The sequence below is a fragment of the Drosophila willistoni genome, assembly GCF_018902025.1.
Source record: "Drosophila willistoni isolate 14030-0811.24 chromosome 2L unlocalized genomic scaffold, UCI_dwil_1.1 Seg168, whole genome shotgun sequence".
In the NCBI taxonomy this organism is placed as follows: Eukaryota; Metazoa; Arthropoda; class Insecta; order Diptera; family Drosophilidae; genus Drosophila; species Drosophila willistoni.
Window position 1 is genome coordinate 8,086,184 of NW_025814047.1, and position 17,580 is coordinate 8,103,763.

Sequence of the window (17,580 nt, forward strand, 5' to 3'; positions counted from 1 at the left end):
GAGAGAGAGAGTATATTGATTTAGTGGACCAGCAGGCAAAAACTTAGACTATTTATTAAAGATCAATCAGTATCTTTTGACAAAATTCATATAAATAATTAATATTAAAATTATTATTGTCGTCACAATCGATTGGAAAATCTGGATAACTGAAATTGAGAACAACAATTACAAGAGCATAGGTTCTAAGAAAACAAGTGTTTTTTCCAAGATTATTTAACAGTGTAATTTAAATATATTACAAAATTCAACTGCACTTGCAGTCCCTTACATAGAATCAAAATTGAACGATTTGGAAACTTAAATAAACTGAAAATTCCGTATGTTACCCAGATAAATTAAAAATCACAAAAAATTACTTGAAGCCGAAAACATTAAACTATCATCCAACTTAACGTTCCAACAATGTTTTTGAATAATCATCCAATTTAACGTTTATTCGAAAACATTCTTGGAATCGTCGTAGAGTGAAAATATCAAAAAATTGTTTGAATCTATTCATGCTTCTGTAATTAGAGTATTTGCGATCTCTAACTTTAACAATAAAGTGTAGGCGTCTAGTGTGACCAGGTATTCCTTACCCTGGTTCCCACGTTTTGTTTTTGTTGAGATCATTTAAATACATTTAATTTAAAGTTAAAATGTCTATTAATGCGACTATTGGACTGGCTCTGGATCGTGTAGACTGGAATGATCTTGCAGAACATCAGGATCGGCTGCCGCGCATTTACACGCCCGGTGAGATTCTTATGCCGGAAGCTGGTTACATGCGGGGACACGGCACATTTGTGGAGGAGGAGAATATTAAGGCTTCAGTCGCCGGTGTTATAGAAAAAGTAAACAAATTGATTTCGGTCCGCCCTCTCAAGAGTCGTTATGTGGGTGAGATTGGCGATGTAGTGGTGGCACGTGTCATAGACGTGCAACAGAAACGATGGCGGGTGGACACAAATTCTCGCTTGGATTCGGTACTGCTTCTTTCATCGGTTAATTTACCAGGTGGAGAGCTCCGACGTCGCTCGGCCGAGGATGAGCAAATGATGAGACGTTATTTGGATGAGGGGGATTTAATCTCCGCAGAAGTGCAGGTAACTTAAGAATGAGAGAAATAATTTAATATATGTACACGGGAATGATGAACTATTTACCACCTGCAGAATATATTTGAAGAAGGCACTCTTTCGCTTTACACGCGCAGTTTGAAGTATGGAAAACTTTCGCAGGGCATTCTGGTCAAAGTTTTCCCCGCCTTGGTCAAGCGGCGAAAAATGCATTTCCATAATCTTCCCTGTGGAGCGTCAATCATCCTGGGTAACAATGGTTATATTTGGATTGCACCCACAAAGGCTGAGAATCAGGAAGGCGGCGAGGGAGGCTTTGCCCAGAATCTTAGCGAAGTAGTTCCACGTCCCGAACGTGAAGTGATTGCCCGGCTGCGCAACTGCATCCTGGCACTGGCTAAATGTAAACTTATGCTCTATGATACAAGTATTCAGTATGCATTCGACGAGTCTCTGAAATACGAAGCCTACGAATTGCTTCAGCAAAATGTTATCCATGATATAGGCGAACAGACGCAGGCACGTCTGAGAGATGCTGGCGAACAAAGTTAATAAATATTCTTGAAAGAAAACCTGATTGTACATAAGTGACCCAGTATCCTTCAAATAGATTATGCATTTGTATATATATTGTACAGGTGTAAAATGAAGTTTTCCTGTGAATTTACAGGGAATGGTTTTTAAAAGATAAAAAAACTAAAAGATTGAAACAATACACCTTTCCATATTTTTGTGGTACTTTTCCTAACTTGAATGTCACTAATGCATGCCATTAGTTTTTCTTGGACTGTAGTTCTAAGATTCTAGGAGTTTGCGTTGATACATCTAAAAAAAAGGATCGAACTGATTAGGAACATATATTTAGTTCATTTGCTCGGACACACTAAAACGATTAAACAATCACGATGTGATTATCCCCTCCAACACATAATGTATAAAATACACAAATAACGTAATAAATTATTGCTAATAAATTTTCTACTTCACATTCTTAAAAACGTAAAAAAAATTTAAATGGTCCACAGTTGTAACGAAATTTAATCTACTCTTCTTGCAAGGGTAGAAAAAATTGCCATTCAATAGGGGCTGCCACATAGTATTTTTCATATAAGGTGGCAACTCTTCGGGTTTGTGTATTGACGCTGCATCTTTTGCCTTTTTGTGTATTTTGAGAAGAGAAAAGTATTTTTAACCATGGACGAAACAACAAAGTTACGCGAGGAGGAATTAAGTAAAAAGCAAATTTGCCGCTTTTGTTTGGCGCAGAACAAACTCTCGTCAATTTTCCGGGAAAATCAACGTATTAAGTCAACAGCAGCTCTGCCGCTTCAAATAATGGCAATTACTTCGATCGAGGTGGGTACTGTAACTTACTAACTAAAAAATGGTTTCTGAACAGACTGATTGCGTGAGAGAATTGGCTAAGAAGCTAATCCAACCAAAAACGACCAACTCCAACTCGTGCTTAAACATTTATACCCTACACAAAACACAAATTGTAAAAAAATTCATACAATTATCCGAAATTGTTAAATATTCTTACATTACACACACACACACACAGAAACGCATGTAAAGGCAAAATGACAGCTGTTCGGCGTTACCAGTAAACCAAAAAAACCCGCACTATTCAAAATTGTATTCAGATTTTTATTTTTCTTATCAAATTTGTTCTTATATATGTATATGTATATATAAGTCTGTGTATATATATATAAATGCATCTCTTCAGGGCATTTTCTTGGTCTTATAAACTAAATTTGTGGCGATTGAGATATGAGAAAGAATGAATTTTGTCAACAATAACATTTCACATAATGTTGAATAAGTCTCAAGATAAGTCATTAACTAAATTAAAGCGAAGCAAATTTAATCCAGATATATATGTATATGTAAATCATTGGAAGAATATGATGGGAGCGGGAATGGATGAATGGTCGATGATAGCGATGATGGTGATACCTAGCCAGCTTTATTGCCACTAGGTTTATCTGTGAAACGCAATATGCGCGTTAGCATGGAAGTGACGCAGGGTATTTGCTTCTGCCGATCCATTAAAGGTGTAGAGGGCACGTTCGATTCAAAATCAATAGCCACACGTTGACTAACAAAAGTGAGCAGAGTGAGAATGTCATACTTTTTACCATTTGTGTTTAACTCTTGGATAAGCGATTGCATATACCAAGATCCATTCGTTGTATTGCGCCAGGAGAAGTAGCCTACAAATGATGTAATAAGTTTTAGGAAAATAATTTGCCAATCCAATTTATTGCTTACCTGGTATCGTTGAATATGAAAAGAGGAAGTCGGCATGTATGGGGATCTTATAGCTCATTGACGACTCGCCGTCCGTTTCAGTAACCCCGTTTTTCTCCAGCATCACGCCCGCATCCAAACGGTCGCCTTGACAGGCCTGTATAAAGAACAACTTCGGTTTGCCGGCCAACGTGGGGCAAATATGCGCTGTGAAATAGTGCCAAATGGCATCCAGTTTATATTGCACATCTTTGGCATAAATATAGCCATGTTCGCCATGAGACAAAATGGCAATGGCTATGCAATCATTATCCGTATGATCCAGTGAGGCGGCTTTATCGATATATTTCAAAATATCTCTCAATTTGCAGTCCTTATGCACTGAAACATCAAACCCCAGACTCTTGAGAGCTTTGCGCAGTTCCTCGGCATCAACATTAGTTCCAGCTCTTGATTTTAGCGAGGGTATATCGAAAAACTCATGATTAAAGATTATAGCCTGACCGCGATATTTGTGGTTCATGTTATATTCGCTGGCATAACGATCCACTGGCATTCGGGCTACATATTTATTTATTGAGGATGGCACACCACTAAAAGAGCCAAAAAACAACAAAAAATTGGCAAACTAAATTGGTTAATAATCTTAGTGAGATTAGATAGTGGGTGATAAGTAATCAATCTATGAAAAAAGTATTTGATGATTAATTTCTGCATTTAACAAAGGAAAACTAACAATTATGGCAAAGTTTTATTTATATAATTAAATCTGTGTTTTGGTTAATTGAACTCTTTCCTTTGTGATCTAATGAAGTTATTTAAATGGTTTTTTTGCGAATGGACTTTTTACGAGCCATGCAGTAAAATCTCAGCTTTGTAATTGTAATACGTGTCTTTTCTCTTTGCCAAGACATTCAGCTTACATTACATTCTAATATTATTTTCCCCCGCCCCACTAAAAAATTCTCGAATTCAAGGAAATGATTTCTAACTCAATTCTCACTGGTCAAATGTGGTTAATTCGATAAAGATAGTATTGATAAATTGAATGAAAGTAGATTTTTCCTTTTCAAAAACTTGGTAACTTATAATTTCCTTCATCGATTATTAATTTTCTGTTTGTGGGAATTACATATATTGGTAGGCAAAAAATGAAGGATGAATCAGAATTAATACTTTTGGGGGGAAATCCAAATTAGTTGGTCAATAACCACTTCACCCGATTTGGCTTTTTTCGGCCTTTACTTTCTCAACTCTTTGTGACTCTTCTTCTTTGGGCATCACTGTTAACCAAGGGCACAAAACAAATACAAATACAAAAACCAAATAAAGACTTCAAGTGCGAAAGGGAAGCAAAGACGCGCGCACATGCACTAGCACATGCATGCATACATATGCATTTACCTTCCCGTTCCTGTTGCACCACCACTGCTTCCTTCCATACAGCCCTTGGCGTCAGTGTTATCAATAATGCTGCTGCGATTGCTCTTGGTTTGTCCATTGCTGCTGCCACCGCTGTTGCTTCTATTGAGAAGACTAAAGTTTCTGGTTATGCATTCGTCCGTCATTCTCTCGATTCTCTTTCAAATGTTCTGTTTCTGCTTTATGCTCTCCTTGTGCCTGGGCCCTGCCTTCCTTTTGTTCTCTTTCTCTGTCCCTTCCACAGTACGCGGGTGGTGGGGGGAAGAGTTCTTCACTGTTGTTGTTTTTTATTGAATTACTTTTTAACTAAATAAACAATAGCCAAACAGCTGTTGCTAATGTTTTTGTTAACTTTATTAATGCAAATCAGAATAAACGAAATGTCCTTTTTTGGTAAACACGATTAGCGTTATTTTTTGTTGTAATCAATTAATTAACGGAGGTTAAGCGTGCTCAGTCGCCGCCGCTTTCAAAAACAAACTGCGATTGCATTTGTAGTTGTGCCTGCATGTGTGAGTAGTGCTGCCATTTCCGCTTTTTTCCCGTCAGATCTGGCTGTTTTGAAAGTCTGATTGCGGGAAAAAATTCAAATATAGCGGATAACTGGCTATTTAAATGTTTCATGTTTGTAAAATCAATTCCGCCCAGTTTTACATCCGTTTAGTGTTCCTTAATGATTATTGTGTATAACTAATTCTTCTGCAAACTTCAACAAAAATTATTAAACAGAAATTTGCTTTTTCCATTTCCTCGAAAACATTTTATGAGCACTGATCGCCAGGCATCCAGCGTGTACAAGATTATTTTCTATTTAACTGTGCCCCAAAATAATTTAAAATCAGTCGGTTAATCATCAAATCACCTGGATTTTTTATTCAGCTTATCTTTCTTTTCGAAAATGGCATCACTGCACCAGTGTTGTTAACTCATCGAAAACAACATAAAAAATGTAGCTAAAAAGTGTTTGAAAATTTTAAAAATTTTAAAAAAGCTGTTACAGTCACTTGTTTAAGTAATATTTGAATTTCTCTTGGTGCGCAGCCTTCAGCCGTACCATAATTCTGAAGTTAACGACAATAATTATTAATTTTGTATTTTAAATAACGGGTTTTCTTAGGTGATTAACGACGACGGGATGCCTTCTTTAATTTGCTTGGACTGCAGGTTACTTTTTGAGCATTGTTATCGCTTTAAGCAAATGTGTAAGCGAGCAGAGACGTTACTGAGGCAATATCCATTGACTGGGTCGTTGCCTGAGGAGCCATTGGAAAAACCACGAGCTCCTCTTATAGCAACTCAAGCGAGGAAGGATTTGGGTCTTAAAGATTCACAACCAAAGAAATTATTAAATTCGTTGGTTAAATCGAATCAGTTGGTAATAGAAGATGTCCAGGTGATGGAGACCAGCTCATTGACCTCTACAATTTCTACCTCAAAGAAGGGTAAATCTGCTTATCAAATGAAAGTAGAGAATAACCAAGAATTGTCCATGGATGATGTGCACAATTTAATTGCTGAGCTCGAGGAAGAAGCTTTGGCCACTGAACCGGAAGACACTCCTTCTAATCCAAATCCACCATCTGTACGTGCTCCAACACCGGCCACTGCTCCACAGCCAACACCTGAAGTCGTACCAAGTAGACCCAAAGTATTAAACAAATCGTCAATGCGAATTTTAAATAAGGTAGCCTCTCAGCCTGTCGAGCCACGCCTTTCAACACCCCAAATCCAAAGGGATGAGGATGGCAATGTGGCGGCCATAGTTACGGAAATAATTGATCCACGTGATTTGGACGGAGCCGAAGATCCCACTAAAAATGCTGCCCCTGTGGCAACCAATGTATTCCCCTGTCCAGATTGCGAACGCTCTTTTCCTTTGGAGCAGCTGCTAGAGATTCATCGTCTGAATCACTCGCGAAAACGCAGCTTCCAGTGTCCGGATTGCGATAAAAGTTTCTTCTCGAAATATGATCTGCAGAAGCACAACTTTATCCACACCGGCGAGAAGCCGTTCCAATGTACAGCGTGCGATAAGGCTTTTACACGGAAGGCCCTGTTGCATCGCCATGAACGCACCCATACGGATATACCGAAATTTCTATGTCTATTCTGTGAAAAGCCATTCCTCTCCAAGGAAGAGATGATGAAGCACGCGGAACGGCATACGAAACAAAGAAATTTCCAGTGCGGCGTATGCAACAAGTCGTTTGCTTTTAAGCAAGGACTAGAGCGGCATGAGGTGAGAAACTGCATTTCATTAAACGAAAGTATATAATAAATATTTCTTTGTATCTTGCGTCTCAGGTTATCCACAGTAACAATTTGCCATTCTCGTGTCAGCACTGTAATCGAAGCTTTGTTACCGCCTGTAAATTGGCCCGTCACCTGGTGGCCCATGCTGGCAAGCGTGTCTATCCCTGTAAATACTGCAATAAATCATATTTGCTCTCCCATCACCTGTCCCGACATTTGCGAGTGCATAAACAGGTATCCGGCACCTCATTTGCCTGCAGCATTTGCCGGGAAACGCATCAAACATATGAAAGTCTGGTGGATCATTCCTCAGGTCATGCAGAAGTGGATTTGGTTTGCCCCTTGTGCAAGGAGAATATCCTTAGCACCGATCAAATTCAGAGTCATCTGCAAACTCATAAGGACAACGAGCGATTTGCTTGCGAATTTTGCGATTATATTTTCCTCAATCAGAACCAACTTCAGAAGCATATTGAAGATGATCATGTGGTTGATATGGTGCCCTATCAAGAGGCCGATAAAGCTAAAGCTGAGGTGAAATCTGAAGACGAAACGGAATTTCTTCAAGAGCTTCTTGACGAGGACTGGGTGGATGAATCCACAAAGTCTTCCGCTTCACCGCCAGCAAAAATGATCAAATTGTCTCTCCCGAAGAAAACCACAACAACCTCGCCCTCTTCCCCTGAAGACAAGCGCCAGACACGCAGCCGAGATGGTGCTAAAAAATATAAGTCACACGAGACGGTCAAGAAACCACATAGGGACAGTGAACCAAAGAAGGAAGTTATAAACAAACAGGGTCGCCTAATAAGGAATGGAAAACCAACAGGCCAAGCAAAAAAACATCCCGCTTAAGGAAAATTCATTTTCTATCATTCACTTTTATATACACAAAAAGCTATCACCAACTTGTAAAGTCGATTAAATTTGAATAAAATTTCATATGCTCAAAATATTTTGCCATTGGTTATCCCAGTATAATTACATATATTCTATTCATTGCCCGAGTTAAACTAAGCCTCAAACACATTGCTCCATTATTATGGAACATTCTCCAAAGAGACCTACAGTAATTGCAAGGAACTATTCGGAAAGGTTTCCCGGCACATAATACATTTATAATACGTAGTCAGTTGACTGATGTCTATGCTTGAATTTAAACACAGGAATAAACTTTTGTTCTTGGGGAAACCATAAAATCGTGGTGCTGATTGTCCGTTCCCGATGGCTGTATGTTTTACGATTCGTCCTCATTAAGAGGGCGTACATGGATCACTATTGAAATATCCATATAAACTAATCGCTACCCCGAGATTGATTCGATTCACTGATTCAGTTTTTATTCCATTTCAATAAGATTTCCATTGGGCAGCGGCAACATGTGTCTGTATATTTCGCTTATCTTAACAACTTGAAATGTGAATACGCCAGGCCAGTTTTGATTACCAAACAAACTACACAATCGTCCTCATCTATCCTTCTCGTTTCTCCCCGCGCACACGCCTATTTAGTGCTCATAGCCATCGGGCAATGGGTTAACATGGGGGTTGTGGAACAAACTCTTTTGGCCCTCGCCCCAAGGGAAGCGCTTCTCACGGCGGCGCAGATACTCGTATTTGACGAATTCCTGGCGGGGATGGTCATGCTCCTCCTGGTGCTTCAGGTAGGCATTCAACATGCACAGACCAACGGCTGGAACAGCCACGAAGAAAGACAGACGCTTCCAGACCTTGTAACCACCTGGAAATATGCACAAAGAAAACAATTATAAACTGCAATCATAACTCTTGCCCAATAGCAAAATTACATAACCTTAACCTTACAAACTTGAAAGGATACTTAAATCGGTTATGGATATTTACCGGAATGTTCACCAGCCACGGCAGCAGTGCCGGACATGTTCCTGGCTCCAGTTGCCACCAATTGGCGGCGAATTGCGTGATTTAGAACAGCAGACATTTTATTCAGTTAAATATCTAGTCTCCAATTAAATTATTTTATTTTTTTTCTTAACAGTGTGACCAGAAGCTGTCAGTGCTAGAAATACCAGATACTACAAATTATGTCATAATGACACTAGGGCTGTCGCATTCATGCGAATCACTTGTAACAACTACAAAGTCCTTTAGAGCGAAAAAGAAAACGGCAAACACTGTAACATGTATTTGGATGTGTGTCCAAAGTGTGGATTTCTGGAAGAGTTAATTATTATTTAAGCTAATTGAGCCTAAAACACCCTTATGGTATATAAATTTGTATGCAACGAGTAGGAAAAAATTTCACGACTTTGAACTTGAGTACGCTTGGTGATTTATTGCCTAGTGTTTTTGAAATTACTAAATAATATTTATGCTTTCAGCAGGTATAGAGTTAAAAGTAGCAGTTTCCATCTAAATAAAACTATCAAATTTTCAGATAGTGTGCTTTGCCAGATGCCACATTTTGCTGCCACAGCAACCAAATATTCCTAGATTTCATGATAAACTGGCTAGCGTTAGCTCATCCAGGTTTAACTTAAAAGGGTTCAAACTTAAACGCCGAAATAGCACAGTTCAAAATATCGCTCCAAAAAACCAACAGACTGGCAACGCCAAAACTATTAAAACATAGCTTCGAAGATTATTCAGCACTGCCAGCTGTTCTTTACTGACACTCTTGAAATCAATTGTGGGCTATCCTTTAATAATTCGTTAACTATTGTGCATATTGTTGCAGTAGTTAGCCACAATGCACAATAAACCAATGAAATTGGACCTTTCCAATTTCTTTACCGATGAAAGGAAATGCTCCCTAATCCTTCTTGATGTGAGCTGGAAAAATATCAAGAACTTGCAAGATCATATACAAAATCTTTTTCATTTGGTAAGTTGTGGGAACGATCTTGAAATTTTTCATTCTTTAACCTTTGACTTCCTCAGAATGGCATCAGTCTTTTGACTGGCGATGGCTCTTATTTGCCGCCGAAGGAATCCATTGAAGTACTAAGAAATGCCGATTGCCTGAAGTAGATATACATTATTTATTAAATAGATACATATGTTCATCTAAATTTGTTCTTAAATCCTGCTAGGGCATTTCAATTTCAAATTCCCATTGAGGATCACACAATTGTGGAAATGGCTTCCACTTCTACAAGAAAATCAACTAAAAGGCGAAAGAATCATTCATCAGATTTGGAATTAGCCAGTTCCACCCCGAATAATGCAAAGAGATCAAGAAACCAATTAGATCAACCCTGTTCTATATTAGCCACAACTGAGAAGCAATCACCTAAGCTTGAGACCAAAAAGAAACGATCGAGAAAAGTAGAAGCCAAGGAGGATTTAAAAAATGATGCCGATACTCTTGAAGAGGATCTTAGCAACAAGGAGAATACTCTTGAGATTGCGACCACGGAGCAGGAATCTCCTTTAGTATCTACAAAAAACTTACAATCAGACTTAAGCCATAAAAAGGTCGTGATGGAGCCACCAACTCCTAGGTGTCCTGAGGTAGTTCTTCGTTGCGCTCTTTTGGAGATAAATTTGAATACCCCACGGGTATTTAAATTGCCCAGACAAGAGTCGCCTGTTAAGATCTTGGAGAACATTCTTATACCAGCTATACCATTTGGAACTCTGGAACCGAAGGAAATTGAACCCATTCGGGAACTAAAGGATATTGAACCCATTCGGGAACTAAAGGAAATTGAACCCACTCGGGATGTAGCGAAAAAATCAGAATCCGAGGATCAAACTCCTGATCTGGAAACATCAAAAGAAACTCAAATCAACGAAATAGAATCAACAGAGAAGCAGGAAGAAGCCATCGAGGAGGCGAATACTGCCAATGTCGTACTTAACTCTGATTCTGAAGATGATGTTATGGTACTGGAGGATTCAGATTCTGATGTACAACCCGTTGCCTCAGTGGGTAAGTTTTCTTAAACTTCAAAAAGACGATGGAAAGAACTAATCTGTCTGTTTTTCTAGGTTCCAGAAAAACTGAAACTACAGATGTAATCTCAGATCTTTTGCAGTATGGAGTTAAGTTGAAAAACCTGCCAAGCAAAGGTGACACCATTGTCTTCAAATTGCCAAAGATTAAAGGTTCTCCGAAATCTGGACTTACGGAATTTTTAGCTGGCAGCTGCTGTTATGTGCATCGACGCACCAAAGTCATAACCATAAATCTCATCTGTATGTAATATTTTTGTCCTAAGCCAACTCTGATTCATTTCTCAATTTTTGCATTTACAGCGTATCCTAAACATCTTTTGCATTTGCTGCGTCAATACAAGAGCAATCTCGATGAAAGCGAAGCAGATGTCCCTGTATTGAATGTAAATATCAATGACCTTATTGAGGCCAGCATTTGCGTAGCAACTGTAGACTAAAACAGCTAGATACATTCCTTCATAAGTAATAAACCCATAATAAAAGTAAAAATGATACAAAAATGCGTGTATATGTGTATGTATATGCAATGCAGAAACTGTTTTCACTTAATGTGTTGCTTTATCTGATCCAATAGCTCATCGGCATCGTCGGCTGTCTTAACTCTCAGCAGCATAGTGGTGGCCTTCGACTCTTCCGGAGTGGGTACACATACCATCATAACATTATTTTTGCCCATGCGTTCGGCGGGCAGACCCTTGCTCAGAATTAGATTGACCAGGATGTTGCCTAAATTGGTATCAGCTCGCACCAGAAGTTGAGTCTTCTCCGAATCCTTGACTGGTTTCAAGAAAAGAGTGCCCACACCACGATCTGCAAAGTCTTTATCTTTATTTTTGACATACACTTTGCAACGCTTGGAGTATACCGCATCATCCTCAACGACCTAAACGAAACAAACGTCATTAGTTTGGAAGCAAAAAAAAAAAAAAGATCGTTACTTTTCCTAAGATTTTACCTGCTTGAATTCCACCTTGGGTGGGGTGTCTTCTTCCTCGTTTTCAGTGGCTGCAGCCGTTGGTTGTGCTGTTTCTGCGGGTTTGCCAAAGGAGAAGAAACCTGTTGCTGGAGCTCCTTCGGATGCTGCTGCCGGTTTACCAAAACCAGAAAACCCTGAAGTACTTGGCTTTTCATCACCGTCTGTTTTTAAGCCAAAACTGAACCCATTAGTTTTAGGCGGCGATGTTGCATCGTCTTTGCGTCCAAGGCTAAAGAAACCAGGCTTAGTGGCATCTGCACTCGCAGATGTGGCCGGCGTGGAGGAGGAGAGACTAAATATGCTTGTTGTAGTTGATGTTGTGGTGGATGTGCTACTAGTGGTTGATTGGCCAAAGGAAAACAAAGGCTTGGGGGCTGGGGTGGTCGATGTTCCACTGGTAATTGTACAATTTGGTTTCTTTCCAAAGAGTAACGGTTGTGTCGAGCCACCAATCGGATTGGAGGGCTTTCCAAAGCTGAAACTTGGCGCAGTCTCTGCTGATGAAGAAGTAGATGTTGTTTTGCCTGATTTGGCCGCCTCTTCATCCTTCAGCTCTTCTAGGTGTTTGTTGTAATTATCAAAGACGGGCGTTAATATACAGTACGGATTCTCGTCTATGTTATCTTTGATAAACTTAATTATTCCACGATTCAAATCGGCGACATTCTCACGATACTCAGATGAAGGCTGGCTATTACTAGATGATGATTTTGCTACTACTGGAGCATTCTCCGATGGCACAGAGGCTTTAAACATAGACGTGGATGCGGCTGGAGTAGCTATGGATTTCGCCGGCTCATTGCCTATTTTGCCAAATATAGAGGAGGGGGTGGAGGATGACGATGTACTTGTTGCTTCCTTCTTGGCGCCAAAAGAAAATGTTCCCGCTGGCGCTGCCTCGTTTTTTGGCTTTGCACTATCGCCACCTCCCAGAAATGAGAATGTAGATTGCGATGATGTTGTGCCCACTTCGCTGGTTGATGCTGGCAGTTTGGACAGAAATGCATAGGGGGACGATGTGGATGCCGCCGGCTTACCAAAACCTGCACAATCATATCAATCATCATTATGATCACGTAATAATCCATTTTATTTACCTGAAAATCCACTGAACACGTTTTTCGTTTCGCTTGCAGTCTCGTCTTTGCCGGCGCCGGCAACCTTGCGGCGTGCCTTTTTGATAACGCGCAAGTTCAGTTCTTCTTGGGTGGCTGTCTTAAACGTCCCGCGTTGCTCGGGCTCCTCCTCCTGATCCCAGTTCTCATGGTTGAGATTGGATGTGGCTTGCCGCTTTGCAGACATTGTACAACGTTTGCAAACTGTGATAGCCTGTTTTTAAAACTATGATGCAAATAAAAAAAACTGCGGCAATTTTCGGACTGTGCTACGAAAAAATAAACTGTGCTAGCGATTGCACATCCGATGGTTTTTTATATCGATTGATTTTTAGCTCTGTTACACCTATCGATAACAAATCGACATTTTGATGAAATTACAGTTTTGCGCCGATAGCCGATAAAAATAAATTGTCTGCACTGGAAAAAATTAAAAACTAAAAAGTAACACTAAGGATTAGTGATGCCGAAATTTTTTTCAGCAAAAGTAGCTGAACCAGAAGCTAAATGTAGCTAACATACTTTTAAAACAGCTAAAATCTATTTAATCTGTAATTTAATCTCATCTCGATGGAAATTTCGTAATTCTGCCCAAAACTCCTACGATTATGTGTATTCAAATGAAACAATTTTGTCTTTATCGTGCACTTGCAATAAACACAGTACTTTTCAGTTGGATCTGTGGACACTTTTCTCAACCAGTCTAAGAACTCTGGCTTTAAAACCATGCGTCTCGGTAGTTTTGATGGTAAATTAGCAAAAAAATTTATCGAAACTAACAAATATGCAACTAATTCTACTATTAGTTCACTTTTATTTAACTAATTGTGATTTTTGAAAATACCAGGACTTGTAGCTAATAGCCATTTCTAGCTACAATGTAGCTGATTTGACAACACTGCTGGTGATATCCAGTATCTATCAGAAAATCTTGTCATTTTTATACCCTTGCAGAGCGTATTATAAAATTGGTAAGATGTTTGTAACACACAGAAGAAGACGTTTCCGACCCCATAAGGTATACATATTCTTGATCAGCATGAGAAGCAGAGTCGACATAGCCATGCTCGTCTGTCCGACCGTCCGTCGGTGCCTATGCGTTTTACTCAGCCATCTTTAGAGCTATCGGGCTCAATTTTTTTTTTTCTGTGCTTTTTATTATCTGGAGCAGATTAAGTATGCAAATTCAGGATCGGACCACTATATCATATAGCTCTAGAGGAAACATTTTCATAAAAATTCAACTCAAGCAATACAGTTGTCCCTTGATGACCCCTTCTTTGTTCAAATTTGGTATTCTGCTAGATATTAGTAGGTATCAAATTAAAGTGTGTGCAGTATATACTGCACAGGTTGTAAATCTCGATCTCAGCCAGGTCGGACCACTATATCATATAGCTCCCAATAACTTTGTTAATTTCTGAGAACAAGCCTACACGAACTCGTCTCGTCGTGCCGATCAAGAATATATATACATATGTACTTTATATGGTCGGAGATGCTTCCTTCTATGCGTTGCACACTTCTGACCAAAATTAATATATCATTTTGCAAGAGTTAGAAAATTAATGACTGCTTTGTTTTCTCTTTTGTGCAATGAAGACTTATGAACATTAACTAATTGGGAAGGTAGGACAATTACATAAATGCCTTACTCGTTTTAAAATAGGTGAAAACAACTGAAATATTTATTCTGGACACACACATTTAATAAAAACCTAATTTTTTTTTTTACTTATTTATTAAGAGCCTTGACCGTTTAATTTGCATTGACATTTTTAACTGGACAGGTTGAAAAAACAGGTGGCCATGGGGCATCTTTCTGGCTGAATCTGAGTATGGAAAATTATAGGAAAAATTTTCATTGCATGCAATCGGGGATTCTATAAAATACTTGAAACTCTTTTACATAAATGTTCACATAGAATTGCTTGATAAAGAAGGAGAATTTTGTTGGTCAAGTTTTGATTACAGACGACCCAAAGCTATGACAAAATCACATAAAATGAGGTCGCTTATAAAATTAATGTAATTAATCTTAATAAAATTGCGGCATCTTCTTGAAATTTTTATATACCTGCCCAGTAAACGGGCAACAAATTATGAATTAATCGGATCGTAAACCAAAGTGCTTAATTGATCAAGTTTTATACATATTGTATGCATTTAGAATCAGCAAACAGTTAGGCAAACTCATTTGCATATACGAGAGTGAATCTCTGTCTATCCAATGGCGATCACTAGGTGGGCGTTGCAACGTGCAGAGATATAAAACCAGCGGCTCGAGGCTGCATCTGCTCATTGCTGATCTAACACTATTCCACTATGTGGTGGCATCTAACGGTAAGTTGGATTAAAATCAATAATCAATTAGAAGTTGACTCAATGTCCTCCATTAAGATTTCCCTGCTGATCTGCTTTGCGGTGGCCTTGGCTCAAAACGATGGGAGATACCGCCCGCCCCCAACATCCGCAATAAGAGCAGGAGATGGCCGTTATCGCGATGGCAACGATGGTCGCTATAGGGGAGGCAACGATGGCCGATACAGTGGAGGTAATGACGGGAGATATGTTCATGTGGACAACAAATATCAACACGATAGCCGCCTGGCTGACCCATATGCGGGAGACAATGGACGATACGTGGGTGGAGCCAGTCGATCAGGAGCTGGAGGTGGTGGGGGTGGAAGTGGAAGTGGAGCTGCAAGTGGAAGTGGGCGTGCTGCAACAGCCACCACAAGATTGTCAACACGACCCACAGTTGCGTCAACATTGCGTCCACTCACAGCAAACTTGGGCAAGGGTCGTGGAACGGGAGAAGGCGGTAATGGCTGGGCCATTATACGCCAAGAGGACGACGTCGAGGTGGATGGCTATCATTATCTGTAAGTATGAGTTTTCAATATCAAGTGTGAATTGATCCAACTTTGTTGCCAACTTGTTTGCCAAATAAGCTATGAGACCGAAAACGGCATTCTAGCCGAAGAAAGTGGACGCATCGAGAAGTTAGAGGTAGGTGAAGACGGTCTACGGTCCAAGGGATTCTATGAGTATACTGGAGACGATGGATTACTCTATCGTGTTGACTATACTGCTGACGATAATGGGTTTGTGCCAAGTGCTGAACATTTACCTACTCCTCCCCCTCCTCCTCCATATGTGGCAAAATTGTTGGCCTACTTGGAGGCAAATGCCGCAAAAAAGAAATAATGATTAAAATTTATAATCCTATGTATATTGAGTGATAATAAATTGATGAATAATACATGGACATAAATACAAATTTTGTTTATTGGACCTCATTTTATTGCATCTTTAAGTATAAATACATTCAAATTCTGATGAACTTTGAACTTAAACAAAATAATATAATTGTTTATCAAATATTTGGGTGCTTTTTTTGACGTAATTAATTATCAGCCATTATAATAATTGTTGATGTCTGTTACATTTTGGGGACCTTAATAATACTGATTGATTATACGATCTCGAAATTCCAGCTCAAATTTAAAAAGAGAAGTTTAAACTTTTCTATAAGGTTTCGATTAAAGTTTTTGTTTGGCCCAAAACTTGTGGAATGTGCTTTTTACATCTAATTAAAACTCGAATCTGGATCATATTCGATGTTGTATCGAAAACTGGCTTATTTAAGCCACTATGAGGCACAAATCCCATCCATAATAATAATAATATTATTGAAACATGATTAAAAACGCATAACAAACAAGTGAGACGCGTCTCATTTGTCTTAATGAGCCACTCCCACAGCTAATAACCGACTATTAATCATGATCATGTCGGAGATCGGTCAACAAAAAACAGTTTAATCATACTGATCATCACTTAACGCTGGGCCTTGTCAGGTGAGAACAGGAAAACTCGTTATGCCAATTGTGTGTGAGATCGGAAGCGGCTTATATTTTGACAAGGTTTTAGTTGTGATAGATAAGTCGGTTGATGATCCATGTTTGAACTTTGCTAACAGAATTCCTAACATAATTTGAGTGACTCAATAGACTTTTGGAAGGAGGAAGCAAGCTCTACGATTATTGCCCTCCCCCATGGCTAAAGGTTAGAAGGATAAGCTCAGATACGCCAGTCAAAATGGAAACATTAAACATTTTCCTCTATTTCTGAGTTGCTAGTAGTAACACGAAATAATCCTGAATCTATTTGTTTAATACTTAAGGACTTATCTTAAATATTTATTCCACTATTAGTCTCAAAATTGGTGCTAGCGTTAATGAAAAGGTACTTGAAATAGGATATTCATAGGGTTCTAATATGTCTTGTAATATTAATTACTTACAGGCTAATGGATATAATTCGAAATACTAACTAGTTACGTTAAATCCTGTTTTCATTGGACAATTTTAGTTAGTTTTTGTGACAACGACGATTTGTTAACAAATGTGCCAACACTCAACAAATGTGAGCAGGCAATTTTTGAGTTTTTTATTAAGTTTTCTGAAATTTTAAATTTTAATTAACTTTTTTTTTTTGTAATACATTAGTGAAACCTTGGGCTAGAAAATGCCATTATCCAACATGTGCTCCTT

The 17,580-nt window shown here is 38.9% G+C and overlaps 7 protein-coding genes and 1 long non-coding RNA gene across 8 annotated transcripts; 4 read left to right on the plus strand and 4 right to left on the minus strand.

The window, feature by feature from the left end:
• Positions 1-19: 19 nt before the first annotated feature.
• LOC124459950 lies at positions 20-1,212 on the minus strand. Its single transcript, XR_006953904.1, has 2 exons — positions 1,152-1,212; positions 20-1,092 (listed from the first exon to the last, which is right to left on the minus strand). It is a non-coding gene; the product is annotated as an uncharacterized LOC124459950 (long non-coding RNA).
• LOC6652114 (exosome complex component RRP4) lies at positions 547-1,776 on the plus strand. Its single transcript, XM_002074821.3, has 2 exons — positions 547-1,088; positions 1,158-1,776. Exons 1-2 carry the CDS (start codon positions 642-644, stop codon positions 1,611-1,613), a joined length of 903 nt encoding a protein of 300 aa, XP_002074857.1. The 5' UTR covers positions 547-641; the 3' UTR covers positions 1,614-1,776.
• Positions 1,777-2,181: 405 nt separating this feature from the next.
• LOC6652111 (zinc finger protein 250) lies at positions 2,182-7,945 on the plus strand. The gene is made up of 3 exons (XM_002074818.4): positions 2,182-2,417; positions 5,857-6,978; positions 7,044-7,945. Exons 1-3 carry the CDS (start codon positions 2,256-2,258, stop codon positions 7,845-7,847), a joined length of 2,088 nt encoding a protein of 695 aa, XP_002074854.4. The 5' UTR covers positions 2,182-2,255; the 3' UTR covers positions 7,848-7,945.
• Positions 2,691-5,223, minus strand: LOC6652113 (caspase-1). The gene is made up of 3 exons (XM_002074820.4): positions 4,722-5,223; positions 3,339-3,910; positions 2,691-3,280 (listed from the first exon to the last, which is right to left on the minus strand). Exons 1-3 carry the CDS (start codon positions 4,883-4,885, stop codon positions 3,024-3,026), a joined length of 993 nt encoding a protein of 330 aa, XP_002074856.1. The 5' UTR covers positions 4,886-5,223; the 3' UTR covers positions 2,691-3,023.
• A 365-nt stretch (positions 7,946-8,310) lies between the features above and the next one.
• On the minus strand, positions 8,311-9,007 carry LOC6652110 (cytochrome c oxidase subunit 6A, mitochondrial). Its single transcript, XM_002074817.3, has 2 exons — positions 8,855-9,007; positions 8,311-8,732 (listed from the first exon to the last, which is right to left on the minus strand). Exons 1-2 carry the CDS (start codon positions 8,949-8,951, stop codon positions 8,500-8,502), a joined length of 330 nt encoding a protein of 109 aa, XP_002074853.1. The 5' UTR covers positions 8,952-9,007; the 3' UTR covers positions 8,311-8,499.
• A 672-nt stretch (positions 9,008-9,679) lies between these two features.
• LOC6652109 (coilin) lies at positions 9,680-11,370 on the plus strand. The gene is made up of 5 exons (XM_002074816.3): positions 9,680-9,854; positions 9,911-9,996; positions 10,063-10,904; positions 10,964-11,170; positions 11,231-11,370. Exons 1-5 carry the CDS (start codon positions 9,720-9,722, stop codon positions 11,365-11,367), a joined length of 1,407 nt encoding a protein of 468 aa, XP_002074852.1. The 5' UTR covers positions 9,680-9,719; the 3' UTR covers positions 11,368-11,370.
• Positions 11,371-11,413: 43 nt separating this feature from the next.
• LOC6652108 (nuclear pore complex protein Nup50) lies at positions 11,414-13,337 on the minus strand. Its single transcript, XM_002074815.4, has 3 exons — positions 13,004-13,337; positions 11,886-12,949; positions 11,414-11,813 (listed from the first exon to the last, which is right to left on the minus strand). The coding sequence occupies exons 1-3, from the start codon at positions 13,206-13,208 to the stop codon at positions 11,472-11,474; spliced, it is 1,611 nt and encodes a 536-aa protein (XP_002074851.1). The 5' UTR covers positions 13,209-13,337; the 3' UTR covers positions 11,414-11,471.
• A 1,994-nt stretch (positions 13,338-15,331) lies between these two features.
• LOC6652107 (larval cuticle protein LCP-30) lies at positions 15,332-16,292 on the plus strand. Its single transcript, XM_002074814.4, has 3 exons — positions 15,332-15,364; positions 15,422-15,906; positions 15,976-16,292. Exons 1-3 carry the CDS (start codon positions 15,347-15,349, stop codon positions 16,229-16,231), a joined length of 759 nt encoding a protein of 252 aa, XP_002074850.2. The 5' UTR covers positions 15,332-15,346; the 3' UTR covers positions 16,232-16,292.
• Positions 16,293-17,580: the final 1,288 nt, after the last annotated feature.

What these genes read in the sequence shown, in the direction of transcription:
- LOC6652108 (XM_002074815.4), bottom strand. Translation starts at nt 13,208, where the DNA reads ATGTCTGCAAAGCGGCAAGCCACATCCAATCTCAACCATGAGAACTGG. An exon ending in CGTGTTCAGTGGATTTTCAG is followed by an intron (nt 12,950 to 13,003) that starts GTAAATAAAATG and finishes ATGATTGTGCAG; the next exon opens with GTTTTGGTAAGCCGGCGGCA. An exon ending in CCAAGGTGGAATTCAAGCAG is followed by an intron (nt 11,814 to 11,885) that starts GTAAAATCTTAG and finishes TGTTTCGTTTAG; the next exon opens with GTCGTTGAGGATGATGCGGT.
- LOC6652107 (XM_002074814.4), top strand. An exon ending in GTGGATGGCTATCATTATCT is followed by an intron (nt 15,907 to 15,975) that starts GTAAGTATGAGT and finishes TTGCCAAATAAG; the next exon opens with CTATGAGACCGAAAACGGCA.
- LOC6652110 (XM_002074817.3), bottom strand. Translation starts at nt 8,951, where the DNA reads ATGTCTGCTGTTCTAAATCACGCAATTCGCCGCCAATTGGTGGCAACT. An exon ending in CGTGGCTGGTGAACATTCCG is followed by an intron (nt 8,733 to 8,854) that starts GTAAATATCCAT and finishes GCATATTTCCAG; the next exon opens with GTGGTTACAAGGTCTGGAAG.
- LOC6652111 (XM_002074818.4), top strand. Translation starts at nt 2,256, where the DNA reads ATGGACGAAACAACAAAGTTACGCGAGGAGGAATTAAGTAAAAAGCAA. An exon ending in TGGCAATTACTTCGATCGAG is followed by an intron (nt 2,418 to 5,856) that starts GTGGGTACTGTA and finishes GGGTTTTCTTAG; the next exon opens with GTGATTAACGACGACGGGAT. An exon ending in AAGGACTAGAGCGGCATGAG is followed by an intron (nt 6,979 to 7,043) that starts GTGAGAAACTGC and finishes CTTGCGTCTCAG; the next exon opens with GTTATCCACAGTAACAATTT.
- LOC6652109 (XM_002074816.3), top strand. Translation starts at nt 9,720, where the DNA reads ATGCACAATAAACCAATGAAATTGGACCTTTCCAATTTCTTTACCGAT. An exon ending in AGAAATGCCGATTGCCTGAA is followed by an intron (nt 9,997 to 10,062) that starts GTAGATATACAT and finishes AAATCCTGCTAG; the next exon opens with GGCATTTCAATTTCAAATTC. An exon ending in ACAACCCGTTGCCTCAGTGG is followed by an intron (nt 10,905 to 10,963) that starts GTAAGTTTTCTT and finishes CTGTTTTTCTAG; the next exon opens with GTTCCAGAAAAACTGAAACT.
- LOC6652113 (XM_002074820.4), bottom strand. Translation starts at nt 4,885, where the DNA reads ATGACGGACGAATGCATAACCAGAAACTTTAGTCTTCTCAATAGAAGC. An exon ending in GGTGCAACAGGAACGGGAAG is followed by an intron (nt 3,911 to 4,721) that starts GTAAATGCATAT and finishes TGGCTCTTTTAG; the next exon opens with TGGTGTGCCATCCTCAATAA. An exon ending in TTCATATTCAACGATACCAG is followed by an intron (nt 3,281 to 3,338) that starts GTAAGCAATAAA and finishes CATCATTTGTAG; the next exon opens with GCTACTTCTCCTGGCGCAAT.
- LOC6652114 (XM_002074821.3), top strand. Translation starts at nt 642, where the DNA reads ATGTCTATTAATGCGACTATTGGACTGGCTCTGGATCGTGTAGACTGG. An exon ending in TAATCTCCGCAGAAGTGCAG is followed by an intron (nt 1,089 to 1,157) that starts GTAACTTAAGAA and finishes TACCACCTGCAG; the next exon opens with AATATATTTGAAGAAGGCAC.